We start from the raw sequence: 21,782 nt of genomic DNA, 5'->3' as shown, positions 1-21,782 counted from the left end.
AGTTTTGGGTCTTATTTTAAGTCTAGTTTTGGAGAATTTCACTCCTCATCATTGGTGGTAGTGTCCAGAATCACTGATGAGGAGTGGAATTCTTCGAAACTAGTCTGGCTCACAGACACACCCCCAATGAAAGAACAGACCATTCCAAGCTTTTACTTGTTCTTAAACAAATATTTAAACAACTTTATTCAATTATGTACCAGCTGCCCAGTGTCAGCCAACAATATGAAGAATTAAATTGTGGCAGAATGCTACAAGTTCTTCAAATACCTATAGAATGATAGGTTTCTTTTTTTTGTGAGTGTAAAACATTTAAATATATAAAGATCGATTTATAATCATGTTTCACCAGCTTGTAAGAAGCACTCACACCATAACAATTACTGTGTTTCTTGTGTCCTAGCCAGCCTGATGAGCTCTGGATTAAGCAAAAAACCTGTCATTGGCAATGGATATGTCAAAAAGAGTGTGGTTGGAATACTATTATTATATACACTATTCTAACTTTTGAAAATCTCTAACAAACTAGATAAAGAATTTTGTATTTAAAAATATAATGGGCCTAATATTAAAAGTATAATTAATTATTATTCACTATAATGTTAATCTGGAAAATCTAAAAAAGGGCTTTATGTTTCAACTATTAGAATTATTATAATATATCATGATCAGCTTTTCTGTACCTTTCTTGAAGACAATTAAATGAGGTAAAATAGGATTAAAACTGATATCCTGTTAACAGCGTAAATGCACTACCCTACTAAGTTCTCAGCTCTTGAAAGCAGCAAGCTACCCTGTAAGCATTAATAGTGAGACCTACATCATTTGGCACAATGGCTCATAATTAGGTAGAAAAAAAGATAATGATATTAATTATTTCATTCACAAATATATAAGTAGAGCTATAGCTTTATTGTTATTTTCCTTTGATGCAGAGATTATGCCAAACTGCTAAAGGCTCACACAAAATACTGTAATAGTGGTTGGGCCCTATTTATTAATAATTTAATTATTTTTTACTTCACTCGGAACAAGTTAGAAACATAATCTAATTGTAATTATTTTGGAAACTGAACTACCAAAACATAAAAATTACCAAAAATGAAATAGTATATGGTACATTAATAGTGACTAACAATGGTTATCAACACTGGATAAAAAGTCCATTGCTCAGAGAAATGTAAACAAAATGTTTTTTAGTGCAGTTCTATAATACATTTTTGACTGATAATAACAATATTATGAAATTTAAAGTTATCAAATACAACATGTATTTGTTTATGCCTCAATACTTAAAACAAGTATGTAGACATCTAGAACTAAATGATGACAATAAGGTTCAGTCAATTAATCAAAAATGACTCTTAGAGCATTGTAAAAAAAAACAATCACTTCACTTCAATATGACCTTTTTGTCATACATTATTTGGTTATATAAGTACTAGATAAATAATGACCATGGCAATGTATAAAAATTACTTACGAGGACTACATTTTGTGACCAAGGTGTGAAAATATAAATTGATTAAGATATATTAATAACTAACACTAGAAATGTTATGATAAAGAACATATACATCTAGTAGTTAAATGCTTTCATTCCCAGAAAATGTACCATAATGAAAAATTTTAAATGTTACAAGTGAAATAAACACATTAAACTTACTTAAACCTCCATCAAATACATAGAAGCCAATGCTATACAGGAATTTTTTGCAAACGTCTGGTAGTTTCCTTTGAGAAACAGAAAATAAAATCTCATCACAATGGAGCCTTTTAAATTCGTCACGATTTCTTTCACTGCCAAATATTTTTTGGAAAAATGGAATCCTGTCAATTTGAGGAATAAGAACAATCTAAAGAGAAAAGAAAAAAAAGATTGCTTTTATTTAGACTAACTGACATAACACTAAATCTGTGAAGCACAAACACAAGCAAGTATGGTGAAACATGCACAGTAATGCCACAAGCATTTTCAAATGCTATTCTGAAATAATCCATACTGGTTTTGAGTAAGAATGGTGCATTGCTTTATAAAGATACGTGAAAATTATATTCTTTGCCCAGTACCGTAGCTCAAGAAGGCTTAGCTGAAACACATTTTGTTAGTCATTTGTGATGTATTAGTTTGTAAATTATTTAATGCCAAAGCTGTCATAAAAGATTTTATTTTCTACAAACTAAGGAAATGACTTTATTTATTTATAAAAAAAAAGACTTTTCAATACCTTTATGTATTTTTTGTTTGTTTCATTTATTGTTAAGCGCAAAGCTACACAATGGGCTATCTGTGCTGTGCCCACAATAGGTATGAAAATCCAGTTTTTAGTGCTATAAGCCATTAAACATAAAGCTGAGCCATTGGGGGGAGGTAACTAACTTGACGTCAAATAAAAAATAGGCATAGTAAGGTTAAAGTTCTGTAGTACTGTAATATGAAATGATAATGACCCTTGCCTAATGTTCAAAAACATTTTTTATAAATATGTGCACAAATATTGTGCTTCAAGACTCTTCAGCTTTTATTATTATATGGAGAAAAACAATTATAGAAAATAATTTAATTACAACAATAACACTAGCATCACATGTGAGAGTTGCTTAATATCCTACATACATGTTAATGTATAAAAGTTAATATTAAACTGCCTATTTTATAAGTATAATAATGATCCTTTAAAGTGAACCAATTGCAAAAAGATGACTCTGTAATAATCAATTAACAGAACTTGATTTTGCTACAACTTAAGGTGTATTAACTGCTGTCTAAGAATTTTTTGTTTCTAGAAAAATTAAACATTTACATAATTAATCACATTAATTTTGATTAATTAAATTCATAAATTAATAAATTTTATAAGATACTTGATAAATGAATAACTACTTTAATTTGAACTGGATAAACACAGAATGTACAAGCAAAATTTACATCACCATTAAAACTAAAATGCATAATGAGTTGCATTTTGTTTAAAATTATTTTAAATGGAAAACTTAACTAATTAATCAGAGAATAGCAGAACAAAAAAATAACAATATTATTATCAAATACTATTAAATATTAAATACATTTACCATAATTTCTTATAATTTGAAGAAAGAATTCAGGAGAATGTAATAAAGTTTTATTATGTACAACAAAGCTTCTTTTATTTTTTAAAATGTAAAAATACTAAAAATATGCAAATTACTGAAAAAAACATTTAAAATCTTCAGACAAAAACATTTTATTACAAGAAGTGAACATATATATATCTCATGCTTCCAAAAGTTTGAGTCTAAACAAAAGATAATTATACTACTGTTCTTTTTTTGTTTTTGCAGTGAGCAATATTTTGTGATTCAAGTTTCATAGTCTTAAAATATTCCTATTTCTTGTTAAAAATCCAAAGTAATAAATGTGTTATCATACAGCTGATGAATAGATAATAAACCTTTCACTAAGGATGAGAAAAGAGTAAAAATGTAACAATACAATTTCTAATCTATCCAGCCAGGTTGTAGATCTGATATATACATATCAAATAGCCATGGTCATTAGAGTAATAGTTATAATTTTTATTGAAAAATTTCATAAATATCACAATCACAAATATCTCTAAACTGACATAATACTAAAAACCTAGTACTTGCAGAAACTAATGAGATGAAAAATTACTTCAGATCTAGAAAAGTGTTAAAGAAAGAATGGATAAGAACCCCAAACAGAACATCCAAAAGCATGTATCTCACTCTTATGACTTCATTACTGCTCTTTAGCTCATAATGTTTCAATAGTAAGCAATCTAGTGATTAAACATATATTTTTTTTTAAATGAATTAACAGATATTCATCTTCTATTATTTATTTCTCAGTGCTATTAAACATTTATATCTACATGTATCTATACACTTAACATAATTGTGGAGTAGAGATGTAATGGCCAGTGCTTTCAGTAGGTATAAGAAGCCAGTTATTTGGCAAAGTTTGAATAACCAAATGTTCAGACATTAGTTTTTGTTCCCCTTTCTCTTAATCTGTCCATTTTGTATTCATAATCAAAGGATCTATCTCGTCTCATAAAAATACACTGCTCAAGAGATCCTTCATTCAATATCATAACTTGTCAGTTCTAAATAGCCAAATTAAAAAGAATGTGTAAAAAACAAACAAACATGCAATTTGCATGACTTTTATCACAAATTTCAAAAAAATTGGTTTCTAATGTTTCAACAGCTTTCAGTGTTTCAATTGTGGTTGATACATTTATTCACACAAACAGTTTCATTGGTTTCACAGGACACAAGAAACCATGGACCATACAAGTAAATATAAAATATGAAATTTTGTAAAAGGTAGACAAGTTATAAACCAAATAGGATGCATTAATACAAGTTCAACAAAGGATCATTCAAAAAGTCCAGATAAATACTTATCCTCTAATTGGCCTTTCTAGTGTATACACCTGCCAGTAATACTTTTTTTACAGAACCCAAAATATTTTATAAACAATCTCAACTTCTTGAAACACGTGTACAATCCTTATAAATCTTTAAACCTAAAATTCCTTAAATACTGAGCAAGGATATTGGAATGAGAAGTGCTAATGAAAAAATTAACATTTCAGTGTGCCTTTACTTCATGGTAGCAATAAGCTTAATTTGAGAAACTGGTATGAATGAAGTTTTACAAAAATGTAAAACAAAAATATGAAGGCTTACAAAATAGTTTCTGATAATAGATTCATAAATGTTTATTAAAAACAAAATAGTACTTTATATTATAAAAATTATAAATGAATATTAAAGTCATTTATAAACTAGATTTGCTGAGAACAAGTTATTTAGTAAAAAAGCTGATTAAAATAGACTGATCCTCATAAAAGGTGAATATCAATGGTTAAAAAAACAACATCTGATTACTATATTAAAATAATTTTATTTCACTTAAAGTTTGATAAGCCTTATTTAACATGAGAAAGCAGAATCAAATTCTCTGAAAAATATCAAAATTGGAGGGACTTGTGTACAAAAAATACAAAACATACATTGTATATCACTGAAAATCATAGGAATAAATACTACTACTCAGCAAAATAACCAAATACTAAATATCTGTAATAATATTACCACAGAGAAGTGTATAACATCTGAACCAATAAAAATATTAGCTCTTGTACTAGAATAGATGGTTAGAAAAGTACAACCTTTAATAATGGTTATTTATTCTTTCTGTAACATTCATACAAATCTTAAAAATACTGATGTAATAATAAGTAAGCCTTTTATAAAATGAGGTTTTTACTATAAAATAGGTTCATAATTTTGCAACTGCTTTTATATCACTAATTGCTTTTTTTATATATATATACTATCCCTAATATTTCTAGAAATATCTTGTAGGAAAACAAAGACCTTGTGCACTTCATGATACAATTGGATATCTAGTTCTCTTTTAAAACATCCATTTCTGTAATATACATATCACATGGGTCTTAAAGGTCCTGAAATTGTAGCACCACATTTTAAATCTTACCAATTAATATTAAGTAAGACTTATAAAACCAACAAGATTTAAGTATATTTTTTTTTTAAATATGTGCCAAGATCTTTTATCTCCTGCCTAATAATGGTTTCTGATTACAAATACCCAGTTCATTTCCAATAAAAAGCAAATCTTATCAACAAAAATCAAAACATTACAATGAAAAAGATTATCATTATAAAATGTTTGATGCAAAACAGTACTTCTTGTCAGCTTTAAATATTGTTATAAAATGAATCTTAACCAGCCAAATGATTTTAGTTTTTCAAAAAACAGAGAGTGGCCAACTGTAAATGCAAATAAAAATAGAAAGAAAAATACACAGATCTGTTTTAAAAAAGTCACTGTCATAAAACTTCTGAACATTTTCTGAGAATTATATTGACTTGATTTTAACATTTTGAGATTTTCAAATGCAAGTATCTTTGAAAAGGTACAAAAACTTACAGAATCAATATACACAAATGCTTGAGGGTTGAATTTTTGTCTATTGTAGTACTTAAACTTAAGACGAATTGTGTACATTTTTCCTTTCTCTAAGCAAACTGATGGAGGTACTAGGACATGTGTTTCTCCTGAAACAAAAGGAAAGTAAATTTCACTAAGCATTCATGTCATAAAAATTTGTGCAATTTCAACATTTTTAATCAATGTTTTCAATACAAGTCCAAGTACATATACTATATATTACATATGTAATATCTTACATACATGTTCCTTCAAATTTCAGCATTGTTTTCTTATATATACACCTTACATAGGCAATAATGCAGATGCCTTAGTGCATGTCATACAACATTGCCATTGTTAAGCCAATTACATTTTGCATATTTTAATAACAATATGTATTATGATCTATTTTAAATTAATAAAAGGTACACCTTAGGTTTTATAGAAAATCAACATTTTACTGTACAATAATCTATATCTACTATTGATCCATATAAAGATCAGTCAAATTTTATAACACTTATCTATCTAAACCATTTTTTGACAAGAGCAGTTCCATGTTGAGGAGGACAAAAAAGTTAAAAGCTGGTCAAACATAGCAAGTAATTACAGAGTTGACTCTCACAAAGTTTTGTTAGTGGGATGTTGACTTGCTTTTAGACTGCCAATACAGTTGGACAGAGACATGGATAGAGTAGACCACTGTTGACAATTTTGCAAAACAACCAATATTTGAAACTATGGGCTTGAAGCAATCAGAAGACCTCATCTCTCCAACTGAATCAGCAATTCATAGCAGAAACTGGACATCAAATTAGCATGCATATTGTCAAAAACAGGTTTCTTAAGGGTTCATCTTTAAGTTAAATGAATGACAGTATGGTTCCTCTGACATATTGCTACAAAACAGTAAGTCTTCAGTAAACTTAAGAACATGTGATTTGGTCAAACAACATAAAAACAAATGGCCTGTTTACAGGTTTCAGTGGTGACATAAAGGTTTGAACATGGGTCACCATTGGTGATCATATTGACATTTATGTGCTATGTTATGGCACTATGAATACCAAACAACATAGGGATGCAGTCTTACAACCATTATTGTTACCATATGAAGGTAAAGAGCTTTTTTTAATGGATTATAACACAATCCCCCATCATGCTCAACTGTGTTGTAGCTTCCTGGATGAGAAGCATATTATGCAAATAGGCTGGGTGGCATGTTCTACAAATCTGAATCCAACTGAACACATATAAAATGCTCTTAAACAAAACTGCCAAATAAAATAACAACTTAAATTGTATTTCCATCAAACAGAACACATGATTAAAATGTTGGAAATGTTTCTAAACAGCATTTATGATACCAGGCATATCTGGCAACAAACATATAGAAAATATTCAAGAAGTATGGTTCAAAGTATATATTTGTTTACTCAACAATAATATTCTCAAAAGCTATTAAACATTCATTTTTAGACTTATTATAGTGTAATGAAGTTTAAAAAATATAGAATTAAAATACCAGTTATAAAAAATGAATTTGTTACAATATTTCAAACAAATGCTCTTTACCAGGTACTGCAACTAATAAATGAACAACAGTTGCTTGAAACATTTTTTTTTAACTTTACATTCTAACCAAAGAGTATTATTTTTAAGCCTTCTTTTCTTATTATAGACTGTGATAACTAGTCTTGGAATAAAGTTTAAATGATTACTACCAGGCTTACAGAAGCTACATTTTTATAGGAAAAGGTATTAATAGATCTGTATAAATCACATGTGAATAATGAAATACAATAGAGCTCTCACAGAAACCCAGCTTGATATAAAGACGTTTTCCCCTTAAAATAATACATTATTCTTTTACTACTTAACACAAAAATGTAGTCTTTCCACAAATACAAGAGTAAGCTTTAAATTAATTTAAAGTTAATTTTAGAAGACTCTAGATAGAGCTTCACATTTCATAGATAATCTTCATCTTTAGCACAAATTCCCCACCATTCTCCATATTATCCTATTTTTAAATGTTTAAATCATAAAATCAAATATATGGTCACAAAAAAAGAAAGAAATTATTTAATCTCTTGGCATGCATGTGCAACAGTAACCTCAAGAAACTTGTAAATGGTTCTGTTACTATAAAGTCTTATGGGCCACATATGTACAAATTGTACAAAACAACAATAATTATTTTTTTCTAACTTTTTTCTACACTCTTATGAAGGTATATAGATTTAAGTCCTAATAACTTTTCATACACAGTTTGTATATACTAGGATATTAAAAATAATACATCCTCACATATATATGCGAGTGTACAGTCATAAAATGCATACGAAATGTACCTGAGGATAAACGGATTATCTTCTTGTCATTAGATGGTTTAGTATGAGCACAAGGCCCTGACTGTTCAATAGGATCTAGTCTCTTAATGCTGACTATAACCTTTTTCCAATCCTTTGGAAGCTGTAAAATACACAATTATAATTCAGATATATATCTTGCAAAAACAGCAGTGTTTGGAAATTTCCTCACTGCATATCTTATAGCTAAACTAGTAGATATTCTAATCCATTATAATACTATCTGATTAGAGGTTATATTATATTACATTACAGATGATAGACAGAGCACATTAAATACTCATTAGGAAAATGCTTTTAATATGTGTATTAACTATGATTAATTGATACACCTATTAAACATACAAAACTTAATAGAAGCCATAATCAAGCCAGCATATTTATGGCTAAATGTACAGGATGAGAACTATAGTGCTCTTGCCATCTGATGGTCTAACTACTACTTCACAACCAGAATGAGAGTATATCTATATTATTAGTGGTAAAATTCTACTTTTAAATGTATAAAAATGTACTTACTCTCTTACAACCCTACCAACCTACATCTTTCTCAATTTAGAATGTTACATACTGGCTCTCATAATGCCTTAACAAATTCAGTGGCCAACTATACTTGAATAATTTACTTGAGTATGAAAGCTCATCATGCTAATATAATAATAGGTAGGCAAACAACGATTGCCTACCTATTATTATACTTGAATAAAACAAAAAAATACCAATAAAAATGTTTCATTGACTATTAGAACTGAAATTTTGTATGTAAAATAAATATATTATTTTTATAAATAAACTTCATAAACAACAAAAGAGAATTCCAAATGTAACAATTTTAATACACATTCTCCAAACATCTCTACTTATATTTTTTTAGGAAGGAAACTATTTTGAATAATAAAAACACAAAGATGCCCAACTTATCTTGAAGTTGAAGAAATGATACAATCTTGTTTAATTCTGCTAAATATATGATTCAGAGCTCCATACTGGATTTTAAGCATTAACAAGTATTGGATTTTCTTGTGGAAATTACTGTGTTTCTAATAATAGCAGTTTTCTATACTATCAATAGTGTTTGTCACAAAACACACAAATTTTGTGACATTTAATGTGTGATTAAGGATTAGCAGCATGAAATCATAGAGTACAATACATACAAAAAGAACTCAAGCACTAGACACCTGAATAAATTGGAATAAGTCAATTAAGACTTTAGATTGGTTGTCTAATCTAATCAACTTTATACACACAAGATTATAAAACTAACATAAATAATACTAATTACAAAACACCCACATAAAAAAAAGTTAATCGCCATTACTGACACTTCCATCATTAACAAATTCACTGCTGATTCATCGTATAGGGTATGTTGTGTCTCTGACAGTTAAGTGCAAGTGTGCCACATACGATGTATGGCTTCCAAAAATGCCATGCACATTTAGAGCAGCTGCAGTCTTTAAGTTAAACATTATCAATAACCAAAAGTTTAATTATGGAAACTGTATTCCCAATTTCTGGATTCAAAGGTGTTCAAGTCTTGTGCTTCAAAATACAACAAATAATGTAAATATATCTATATAGATATGTAAATGAACAACGTCCCCACAACATTAAAGATGAAATACACTTCAATATGAGTCCTTTACAGTTTAAACATGTACAACCTCATCAAACATGCTTCTGCAATAGGATCCTGGATTTGCCCTTGAAGATTAGCATATCGCTTCTTGCAGTCACAGTTGGTGAACACCAGAAATATTTGGTAGTTCAAACCTAATGCAGCTTAACCAAGTATACTGAAAGCCTATGTCATGTGCTAATAATTTTAAGTAGTCACTCATGTACTTGGTTCTTCCCTGAACTAAGGTAATGCTAAGATTGGAATTCCCAGACAAACTGTAAAGACAAGCCTACCTCCTGAAACTACCCTACCTTCCTTAAACTGCCCGTAACTGCCCTTGTAAGCTCTTTATAAAGCCCTTCATAGCTTTCAAATTGCCTCAGTTGCAGTGCTCACTGTTGGTAGATGCCATTATACCAACTAGGTTAACTAAATATATGACAAAATTACACAATTTGCCTGCACAAAATAATGCAAATCACAATGCACTCTGACAACACATGTAACTTAATTATGAAGTGTTAATATATTTAAAAACATTTCTGTACTGTGTTTGATACTTTTTCTTTGATTATCTTATGCAGCAATACTATAGTGGCTACTTGATATTCTATATCACTAGTAACGTGATACAAAAACATTAAGTTTTGAGACCTTTTGATGAAAAAATTACTTTTTTACTAGTAAAGCTTATGACAAACACACAAACAGTATTTTCTCTATTCTTTGCCTACCACCTTTCATACTCAAATACACTGCAGTCAGATATTTAATTTCCAACTCTTTCATGATAGACATCCTAGAAAGATTTAAAACTAAACAGATAATAACATGTCCTGCCAGATGTAATAATTTTCGTTATATAATAGATTTTTGCAGTTATTACTGCTCTCTGTATGCTTGCCACTTGCCTTGATACTTCCACCTACCTCCACATGGTACAGCTGTGCTGTTGCATGCAAATAAGCATGAGACAACCCACCAACAATAGGAGAGCAATACACCCTCCTAGCACAGCTGACTCCTTCTATGCAGTACAACCCAATCTTTACTTTGAGATTAGGCATGAAAGGCACACTGGAAGTGGAAAGTATCTATTGGAAATACATTTTTAGTGTAGGAAATTATAACTTCTGATACAATAACTTATCTCCTATCACATAATAGCTAGAGTTACATATTGATCTGGTAGAAGGACTGGTGTAAAATCATCTAGATGAGCATCCTTCAGAAGGTATCTGAAGAAAACCCATGGAGTGTGACCTCTTTATGGTGAGGAACACACACACTCTTGGAAGACCACACCACATCTGAAACAGGTATACTCTTCACCCATTGTGATGGTAAGTGTTGCTAAATCGGGCAGAAAAGGAGTACATCTAATAATCAAACGGATGTACCAATTGGTGTAGAGAGGCTAGGGCATGTCAGACTATAATCAATGGGTCAACTCCAGTCCAAAATCTGGTGGCACAGGAAACTGAACATCTGGTCCATGATAGGAGAAGAGTCCCTACCATCTTCACCTCAGACCCAGGAACCAGAAGGGAAAGAAGACTTCTGTTCCGAGAACCCAAGCCAACATGTGTGCAGACTTAGTACACAACCAACACTAGCCACCCATGAACCCAAAATTTGTGTGATGGTAGGAAGGTGGAATTTGGAGGGTCCACTCCAGTCTAAAACCATGCAGCATTGGAAATGTATCATCCAGTCCATGGTAGAAGGGGTCCCAGCCCAATCATATGTATGAAGACTTATGTTGGCCAGTCAAGCTCCAACCAACACCAGCACACCCACGAACTAACATCCAGGCAGCTGTAGGAAGGAGGGTTCCCAGCCAGAGGGATGAACTGCATTATGTTGGAAAAATCCAGTCCAAAACCAATTGGCATCTGGAATTGTATATCAGATTCAAAGTAGGAGGATTGTCACACCATCTACACTGGCAGAACCCTACTGTCCTACTCGCAACTGAGTGGAAAAATCACACTCAAGATGAAGCCTCCATGGTCCATCACACCAGTGGCTAGGAGCTGGTAAGTAGCAAGGACATCCATACTCCAGAGAAGAGTAGGGAAAGAGCACATTGGGGAGTCTGGAAGAGCGCTGCACCAGATAAAGTGGAATGGTTGACTGTGACACCTTATTTTGAAAAGCAGGCTGAGTCTGAAGGATCGAGTCAGGAACAAAAGTATGGGCAACAATCTCTTTATCTCTTCCCTGCTTTACTCATGCTAGTCCAGGAGCATACAGTTCAGGATGGGCATATTTGTGATGCAATATACCATGAGGAAGAACCTACACCTCATTAATGATCTGAAAGACTGTTTAGTGCGAATTACGAATCAGTATACCTGGACAGGCACCACTCACCCCAGAGTTCTTAGCTATAAATTACTAGCTAAAAGCTTGTTTTTTTTGCAATCACAATTCAAAAAAAACTTGTCACCTATCTGTATACATGATCCCTTCATATTTAAAATAATATCTTATATGCTTAATTTTTAAATGTTTGATTCTTAATTGTTGGATATTAGCTCCTTAATACATGTAAATCAATCATCTTGTATTTTCTTTCCATATTTAGATAGTCATTCTATTATTTCGATTAACCTACTAGTCGTGTATAGTATATCATGTAATAAACTACTCTGTATTAAAAAATTGTTATTTTCAACAATATATTCTTGTTACACTGGGTCTAAATACTCAACACTTTCAACTAAATGATTCCACATACAAATTCTAGGTTCTTTGCTGAAAATAGCTTAACACAATAATGTTTGTCTTTGCTTATTGTAATGCTTCACACTCACACAGTGGGTAAATCATGGTCCTTAGCGTATTGTGCAAAAGCCTCCTACAGTAGAAATTGCACTACAGAGCAATAGTCTATAACCAAGACCATCACACAGAACAGAAAAAGTTGTAAGGTCTAGCCTAAGTAATTATCCTTATATTATTGACATAGATTGTAACATTGCTCCTTACAATATGAATAATACAAAGTAACATAAATTAAAGAAATGCATGTAATAGTAAAATGTACTTACCGTTTTTTATAACTACAGTATATATGGTGTACCATTGTAATAAACGATAAAGGATTTTAACTATGAGTAATATCAAGATAAAAAGAAATTTCAAGAGAGCTGAATACTAACTAACCTGGTGTTCATAACGAATAATAATACCATACTCCAGGGTTTGTGGAATATCACTGATGTTAAATTTAAGGTTGGAACCTTCGTACACCCTCATGAAACCAAGGCCAGTCCATGTTGATTTTCTATCAGGTTTTGGTTCTCTGACGATTACCTGGCAGTTCTATAAAACATCAACACAGGACAAAATAAAAAATACATTACAAACCAGGGACTGGAAAAGGAATATTGTATCCTACTACAGTACAGTATCCTACTATTGTACAGTAATAAGGATGCAATATATATGAAGTTTAACTGTTTAGCTGTATTCCAGAGTTCATGTTCATCGAGATTTCCTTCTGAATACCTCTCTGATGTCCTATTTTTTATTTTAAGTTAGATACTATAAGCTGCCCTAATAGCTGCAAGTTTATTAATTTCATGACACCTTCAATATATTAAAGTTAAGAAAGCTGAATTGAATTCTGAGTAAATAAAAGTAAACAAAACCTTGTGAAAGAAACATAGGCATACCATAATTTCTCCTGTACTTACAGGATGTCTTAATTTAATACGATTCATAGAAATGAGAAAAGCTAATGCAAGTTTATTTCAATCAAAGAACAATACTGAAAAATTATAACAGAGAGTCAGCCAAAATCACCATCATGGCAATAGTCATTTTTCAGTTGTCAGTACCAAGTACTGGTCAACTGTAGCAACTTAAAATATGAACCTTGAAACTATATTATTAATTAATAGAAGTATATTAAAATTTCCCCTCCCCAAAACTGAATAATGTGATATACAATATAACCTCCTCTCTCTCTTTTATGTATATGAAGAAGGAAAATACAAATGTTCTTTCTTATTTAATAGTATATACTGACTTAATCATTTAAGGTTAGTGAATGCTGTTACAGTTTATATAGGTATGCAACCAATATGAGAGTTGGAATGCAAACATCAGAAGAAAAGTTTTTAACTTATCAACCCTAGTAGCCTATTTGTGTTAATTTGTTCTATTTCTCAGATGTTTCATTCTTTTCATTTATAGGCAGTGAATGGTAGTTTTACATGTAAAGTATGGAACACTATGGATTTGACCTTCAACAATGGTTATTTGTATACTTTATTTAAGATATGCGAATACAGACTAACTCTGATAGATGATGGTGTATTCTCATCAACAGGTGGCTCCTGCACCCACAGATACCTAAATAAAATAAATTCATGTATCACACAAATTTCTAGTTTTATTTTTCTGTCCTATGTAGGTTCATTTGTTTTGTTATTAAGTACAAAGCTAAAAAATGGGCTATTTGTGCTCTGCCCATCATGGGAATGGAAATCCAATTTTTAGCATTACAAGCCCTCAGACTTACCGTTGAGCTACTAGACGGCTCTTGTGTATATACATACATGGGTTGCTTTGATCAAATTTAAATTATAAGAACACCTTTAAGTAAAACAGTAGAGAACAAAATCCAAATCTATACTTAGTGCTATTTATTTTGGCGTAGAAGTCAATAAAGCATGCTAAACATGATTAGAGTCCTGTGGCCACAAAAAAAAAGAGATATAAAATTATAATCAAACACTTTTCTAGCCTCATGTTTAATGTAATAAATTAAATAAAAGACCAACAGCTACTCACTTGACAACCTCTTGTGAGTTCAGCTTCGTATGTCAAGTAGTCTAAGTTGCCAACGAAATAGCCTGATTCAGGTTGGTCACAACGACGTTCAACGACATGGGGTCGGCAGCGACACTGGCCATTTACCACATCACAATTGTGATCATATGCACCACCTGAGTCACAATCACATGGTTTACAGCCTACTTCATCAATACTAAGTCCCCAGAATTCTGTCTATCATGTAGGTAATGTTTTATGTTAGGGTAAAAGTATATATTAATAAGTTTCATCTTTTATGACTGAGAAAAATGTGTTTAATCAGGATAAAATAACACACAACACTAGAAACAGAACAAAATATATATGTATACACACACACACACACACACATATATCTTGGCACAATTTGTTAAAATGGAATAATAACCCTAATGATACCAGGTTAACATAGTGAAACATTCTAGCCATGGATATTGTACTCTAAGCATCCTACAACAAATAACTTTTTTAATTTTTACATAACAGGATACTTCCTTTAATTATTTAATTATTTCAATTCCAAAATTTTTTTAATATTTGGGAATTGTTTCTTTGGCATTTATTTCCACATATATTATGTTTAAAGCAAAGTTCACGTTCATTGTCAATATAACTTATTATACCACTAATTGTATTGTGATACAACACAACACTTTGTTGGAATTTGCCTAGGATATGATATTTCTCAAGTTTGTTATTGTTTTGCTTTTGTCAAACCTGCACAACAACCATGGCAACCATAAGGTCATAGCAAACTATTACAACTACAAACTCAAAATCAGGGCATAATGCAACACATTTGGCCTTAAGCACCCTTCTACAATAATATAATATAAGATCTGGTTGTATAACAGATCATAGATTTGTCTCCTTGTTGAATTCTGCATTCACTGCCAACTCTTGGGCTAACCTTTATTAGTGAATAGTGGGATTGACCATCACTTTATAATGCCCCCACAGTTGAATGGATGAGCATGTTTGGGAATGGAATTTGATCCCATGACCTAGAGATTGTGAGTTGAGTGCCCTAACCACCAGGTCATATAAAAGGAGACAACTCACTAACCTAACTTACCCTAACCTTAATCTTTGCCTTGGACAAATAAGTAGGATTTACAGTTAAAATTTAAAATATAAAGCTATGTTACAATTGTTTGCAAAATAAAATAAAAAGCAACAGAAAAAAAAAGTTTTTAAATTTACATAAAACGTAAATCAAATGCACTTGCAAGCAGTATTAGATATGAGCATTAGAAGTATCAGTCATCTTAATAGTAATATTACTTTCTTCTCATTGTAAAACTAGTTTTATAGAATGTTGAATATTTTGAAATTAAGACTGTTTGAGTGCCACCATCATATTCAGCAATACTTGTTTACTAGGAAGAAAGGGGAATGGTATTCACTCACAAAATAAAAAAATAAACTAAAACCATTTTAATTTATTGAGGTTTCAAGATAATATTAACATGATACTTAATACAAAAAACAAAATTTTAATTCTTAAAGAATGGTAACCAACCTTTAAGAATCAAACTAAAATGCTGTAAATCCAATATTATATCTAATACTAGCCCCTAAATATTTTCTGTTGTATTAAATCATTTTAATGCTTCATGCTCTTGCTTAAGACTTACCAAACACTGATTACAATCTCTTCCAGCAACATTCCTTTTACAGGTACACTCTCCAGTAAACTGATTACATCCCTGTTTTTCAGTAATTCCCAAAAGATTGCAACTGCATGCTACAGTAATATAACAGATGTTTTCCAAAAGAAATATGTAAGTTTCTCAACTTAAAATTGTATAGTCACCATAATTTAGTCTACCAAGAATAAAACAAAACCTGCTGATAAAAATAAACTTAGCACAGTAAAAATAAAAAAAAACAACTTATGCACTTAGTTTATTAAGTGTGTATGTATGTATGGTGTGTGTGTGTACAGTAACGTGCAGAGAACATTAAGAGTGTACAATGTTGACAAAAAAAATGGGCACTTTCAAGCATCATAAGGCAAAACTTCTTTTGTTTATTTTTTTGGGGGGTTAGGTATTAGAGGAGACTATAGAAACAGTGGGTTGCCTCGGTACACAAAGGATAGAATTCCATGAGAAGTAAACAAATCCTCTTTTATTCCTATTCAATCAGTCTTATAAAAACTTTTAAAATCTAAAATTAGATATTCTTGCATAATACCACTTAATACCATAAACAATTATGTTTCAATTATATAAAGACCTACAAGTCCTTGTGTACCATTCATTTTAAAGCTGAAATCTTTTTCTTCAGCAAAGTGTGGAATCAGACATATTTTTTAATAATTATGGACAATTTCTATGACTGAAAAAAAGGCACTTTGGTGGCTTTAGAACAGAAAGGCAGGGACTCCAACCAATCAGCCACCCCTGTGCATGTCACTTAAGTACTAGACGTGTATATATATATTTCTTTTCACTGTTTACTTTAAAAGTACAAATACCAGTATCTAAAAAAATGAGAAATTAAGACATGGCTATATCATTCAAAAAGAGAACAGCTTTTTTTCATTATTAATCTTTTTTTAGGATTTATGGAGGAATTGAAATCTTTCAATCTGGTCCATGCCTAATGCACAAATAGGCTAAACAAGTAAAGTTAACATTTTCCTAACCTGAAAATGTATTTCAGATTAGGAAAATGTCCTCCTTATACAAAAATATTATTTCCCTTGTGCATTGGCCTATGATATTTGCATTTAATTAACCTTGAGCAAACTACCACCTAAATTCACATGCTAAACATGACCTGCACTAGTGCATAAGGACATCATCATGCAACAACAGCCCTCCTTCAAGAGAAGGGGTGACATAACCATCATGCACAGTAGGAAGGGTGGGAATGTGTGAAGAGGTATCTATTGGAAATACATTTTCAGATTAGGAAAATGTTAACTTCTGAGATGATAACTCACCTCTACACACAGAAATGCAAGAATCCCACACTGAAGTAGTGGAGGAGTTAGTGCAAAATTTTATCTAAATGAACTGCCTTCAGAAAGCACCCAAAGGAAAAGTCCATAGAGTGTGACATCTGATGGCAGAGGCTTCATAGAGCCCAACCATGGGAGACTGTATCTTGCCTCGACTAGGGTCTACTCTTTGCCTGAGATGAAATAGAGCAAAAAGAGCCTGAAGTGATGCTGGGATGGGCAGAATGTAATCATGAACAATTGAATCCACTCTGGGGAGACCAGGAGAAATACTCAGATCCCAACTGGACCACCAGTCAGATAGTTCTTTAACTGGAAACAATACAATGGGTAACCACAAGATCTTATTCTTAAAAGCAGACAAACATGAGTCAAAGAAGTGGTTAGACATTATCCTGGTGCTGGCTTTTTCATGACAGTCCATGGAATTGATACAGTTTGGATCGCACAGTTGAGTAAACTTGTACACCACAATGATACCTCTAGTGGTCTCACCGATCACCCCATCTAATAGTGGGCACTGGGAGAGCCAGGGTAGATGGTTTGTACACTTTCCATTGACCCTGATCTAATGTGGATTTTGAGAAATAAGCATACCCTGGGATCCTGTTAGATTAAAAGAGAGAGAGAATAAGAAACACAGTTACTCATCTCAAAGATGGTGGGTTGACTGAAGAATGACAACCTGGAGAAGTCATAATCCTGTGGGAGACAAAACAGCCTAATGATGAAGATAATGAGTAATGAATGTGTGGTGAGTTGTCCACATGCCTGCCTGGAAAATCTCATCCAAGTTCTAGTAAAGATGAGAAACAAGAGAGTGATGCATATAATGAATCCAATGCAAATATTGTGAAATAGCCTGTGAGCATTCATATCAAAGGAAGTATATACCAACCAGAGGCACTGACAAATCCAAAAGTAAATGATCAGTGGATGGATCAATGCTGAAACACCTGCCACTATTGTTGGTATACAAACAAAGTGGAAGGGTGATAGGGATGGGAGAAGAAGAAAGATACACGATCAGAGAGTCTGACCTCATGGGTGATAGACCAGTCAAATCTCAGACGTGAAGATGGATAGATAATATTCCTTGATGAAAAGGGGAAGTGTAAGGTTGAAGCAATAGAGAGGGAACATTAAGTAAAAGAAAGAAGGATCTGGATGCTGAGCAAACAAACAGAGGAAACCAAAACTGAGCTAGCCAAAGAGGTGCTACCAGAAGGATTTGACAAAGTGTCATGTATCATTGCAAGGACCCAAAGAAAGAGTCAAAGAGGAAGATACACATACAGAAAATGGTGAGACCAGTCTCAGCTGAAAGCATCGACAGCCAGAGCTGAAGGATGAGGAACAGGGGACTAACTAGAACAGAAGAAGCTTGGAGTTGAGAGGGGTGGCAAAGGTGTTCATGAGAGACATGCCCAACCAATAGCAAATACAATAAAAGTCTTGGATATGAAAAGTCAACTCTGTGGGCAGAATACAGTGTGGCTGAGAGAGGCAGTCTGCAAAAAGGTTCATAGCCCTCACCACATGACAAGCAACAAGACAGATTCAATGGGAATGAGCCCAAAAGAGAAGGTTCATTGCCAAAAAGCAAAGAATACAGGGACAGGTGGCTCCTAAACAACTGATATTAGAATCAATCTTGGAATTATTGGAGTGCATCATGATGTAGTGATCCATCAGAAGAGTTAAGAAATTGGAACATACTGATGCGGTGTGAACTCTCCTCATGGATCCAAATGCCAGAGATATGCACCAACTTGAGAGGGAAGTACCAATGAAGAAATTTAGATCCAGTCTGAGAGTGGTAAGGTAACATAATATGTAGGATTGGCATGGTCTGAACATCATGATAAGTCTATGAGTAGAGGAGAGGAAAGGTGCACAGTCTAGGACAACAGATCTCAAGAAGGAATCCATTGGTTTCACAAGATCCATTGCAGGAGGCCCCAAAGGGATGAGATGCTCCAGTGAAGTCAGAGTCCACAAAATCAAAAGAACCTTTCGAGCAGGAAGAGAATGAGAAATGCAAATCTTGATGGTCAGATATTCCATGGCTCAATGGTGAAGAGGAGAAGGTGGGGCCCGGCTAAGATGAGAGTTGAATGAAACACCCAGGTGTACCAAATATCATATGGATATGAGAAAGAACATGTAAATTTAAATAAAGAGGGCCCAATACTATGTCAATGGGAACAGCACCTAATTGGAAAACACAATTCAAATAAGAGAAACATAGAAAACATCTGGAGAACAAGGCAATTAGAATGTGTAGGAAGGTGTCCAACAACCTTGGTCATCCACAGACCTGGTGAAAAAACCCATAGGAGAAAAAAGAAATCATCCAACCAGAATGGTGAAACAACCTCAAAGTGGTTGTGAGACTATAAATTGATCACTTGAGGCTAGTCCCCAGTCTTCTTGGGAACCACAAAGAGATAAGAGAAAAAAACCTAAAGAAGGGGAATACACCCACTTGATGACATGCTTAGCCAAAAGATCTGATACTACATCTTTAAAACTAAAGATTTATGGGTCAGAGGAAGGAAAAAAAGGAAAGAAGAGATAAGAATTAAAAAAAGTGGAAAGAGGGAGTGTGGGAGAAAACATGAAAAACTCATCTGCCAACAGAAAGCCAAGACCATGGGCTGTTGAAGAGAGAGAGACTGGTACCCACTGGGTCCAGTTCGACAAGAAAGTTACTAGCAAGAAGACTGATGAACCATCTATATCAGATAGTGGGGACGACGAAAAGGGGAAAATATTAAAGGACACAGGCAATATGTAATGAAAAGAACATACCCAAGAAATCATATCCAGAAAGAGTTTGGAAGGTGGAGGACATTCCTAGATTATTAAGGTGCAACCCAAAGCAAATCTGATTAAATTCGTTATCCAACTAGTCACCCACAACTGAGGAGAAAGAATGTAAGTCAAAGAGATGGGAGGAGGCCTAGTAAGCAAGAGGTAATCCACAATATGTTGAACAAAGACTGTAACATCTCCAAGAGTCAACAAGCTTCTAGAACCCATAGTAGAAATCACCATCACTTGAGACTTCATGAAAAGAATTCAAACATTTGAAACAAAAACCTAATAAGACAAAAACCAAAGTTTTGTTAACAAATGCATATCTCATCAAATTGAACTCAGACAAGAAATTTGAACACATCTGTTCAATGCAGTGCTGAGGAAATGGATTAAGTTATCATGAGTGTAAGTGTATAGGGCAAGTTACTGTGCATGGAGGTTGTGTAACTCTTCTATTGGTAGAGGGCTATTGCCACAGAATGACATCATCATGCACCAGTGCAATTTACATTAAACATGTGAATCTAGGTGGGAATTAGCTCAAGGCTAATGACATGCAAGTCTCATAGGCAGATGCACAAGGGAAATAGTATTTCTGTGTGAGAGGTGAGTTATGATCTTGTAATTGAAGATTCACAAATAGTTGTCCCTAATTCTGAACTACTAACCAGAGGAAAGAAACCACTCCATTACCAATATATGAAGAAAACAATTTTCTTATCAGCAATCGATATATTTTCATTATCAAAACACATAATATACAATCTTCCTACTATTATCCCTTTCAATATTCATTATCAAGAGTTCAAGTTAGTAGTGTTGCTATTTAACAGAGAAGATGCTAGCATGAAGACAGATAAACAACTAGAACAATTAAAGCACAGTTTCAATCTTACAATCACATGGAATAAGCTTAGTAATCTGTAATGTGTTTTATAAATTATGACAAGCATTAACAAAGTGAGTATGTATGTCTATAGAGGAAGATAGGTTGTGAATTTTGGGTCAAATATATCTTTTAACCACCTTGGCTTAAAAACAATGCATATATATATATATATATATATATATATATATATATATACTACACACACACACACACACACACACATACAAACAAAATAAAATAGTATAGTACTAATAAAGAATAAACAAACAAACCTAATACTAACTAACTAAACTTATATAGTA

At 32.5% G+C, this 21,782-nt stretch overlaps 1 protein-coding gene across 1 annotated transcript in view; it reads right to left on the bottom strand.

Annotated features, from left to right (window-relative positions):
• The window catches only part of LOC106461387 (laminin subunit beta-1-like), a 134,038-nt gene that overhangs the window by 40,004 nt on the left and 72,252 nt on the right, over nucleotides 1-21,782 (bottom strand). The window contains exons 11-16 of the mRNA XM_022388335.1: nucleotides 16,435-16,544; nucleotides 14,777-14,992; nucleotides 13,142-13,300; nucleotides 8,329-8,449; nucleotides 5,972-6,099; nucleotides 1,667-1,856 (exon numbers count right to left, since the gene is read on the bottom strand). Of these exons, the coding sequence (XP_022244043.1) occupies nucleotides 1,667-1,856; nucleotides 5,972-6,099; nucleotides 8,329-8,449; nucleotides 13,142-13,300; nucleotides 14,777-14,992; nucleotides 16,435-16,544 (924 nt within the window). The remainder of the gene's footprint in view (nucleotides 1-1,666; nucleotides 1,857-5,971; nucleotides 6,100-8,328; nucleotides 8,450-13,141; nucleotides 13,301-14,776; nucleotides 14,993-16,434; nucleotides 16,545-21,782) is intronic.

This window comes from Limulus polyphemus, unplaced genomic scaffold, assembly GCF_000517525.1.
Source record: "Limulus polyphemus unplaced genomic scaffold, Limulus_polyphemus-2.1.2 Scaffold949, whole genome shotgun sequence".
In the NCBI taxonomy this organism is placed as follows: Eukaryota; Metazoa; Arthropoda; class Merostomata; order Xiphosura; family Limulidae; genus Limulus; species Limulus polyphemus.
This window is presented reverse-complemented; position numbering and strand designations above follow the sequence as displayed.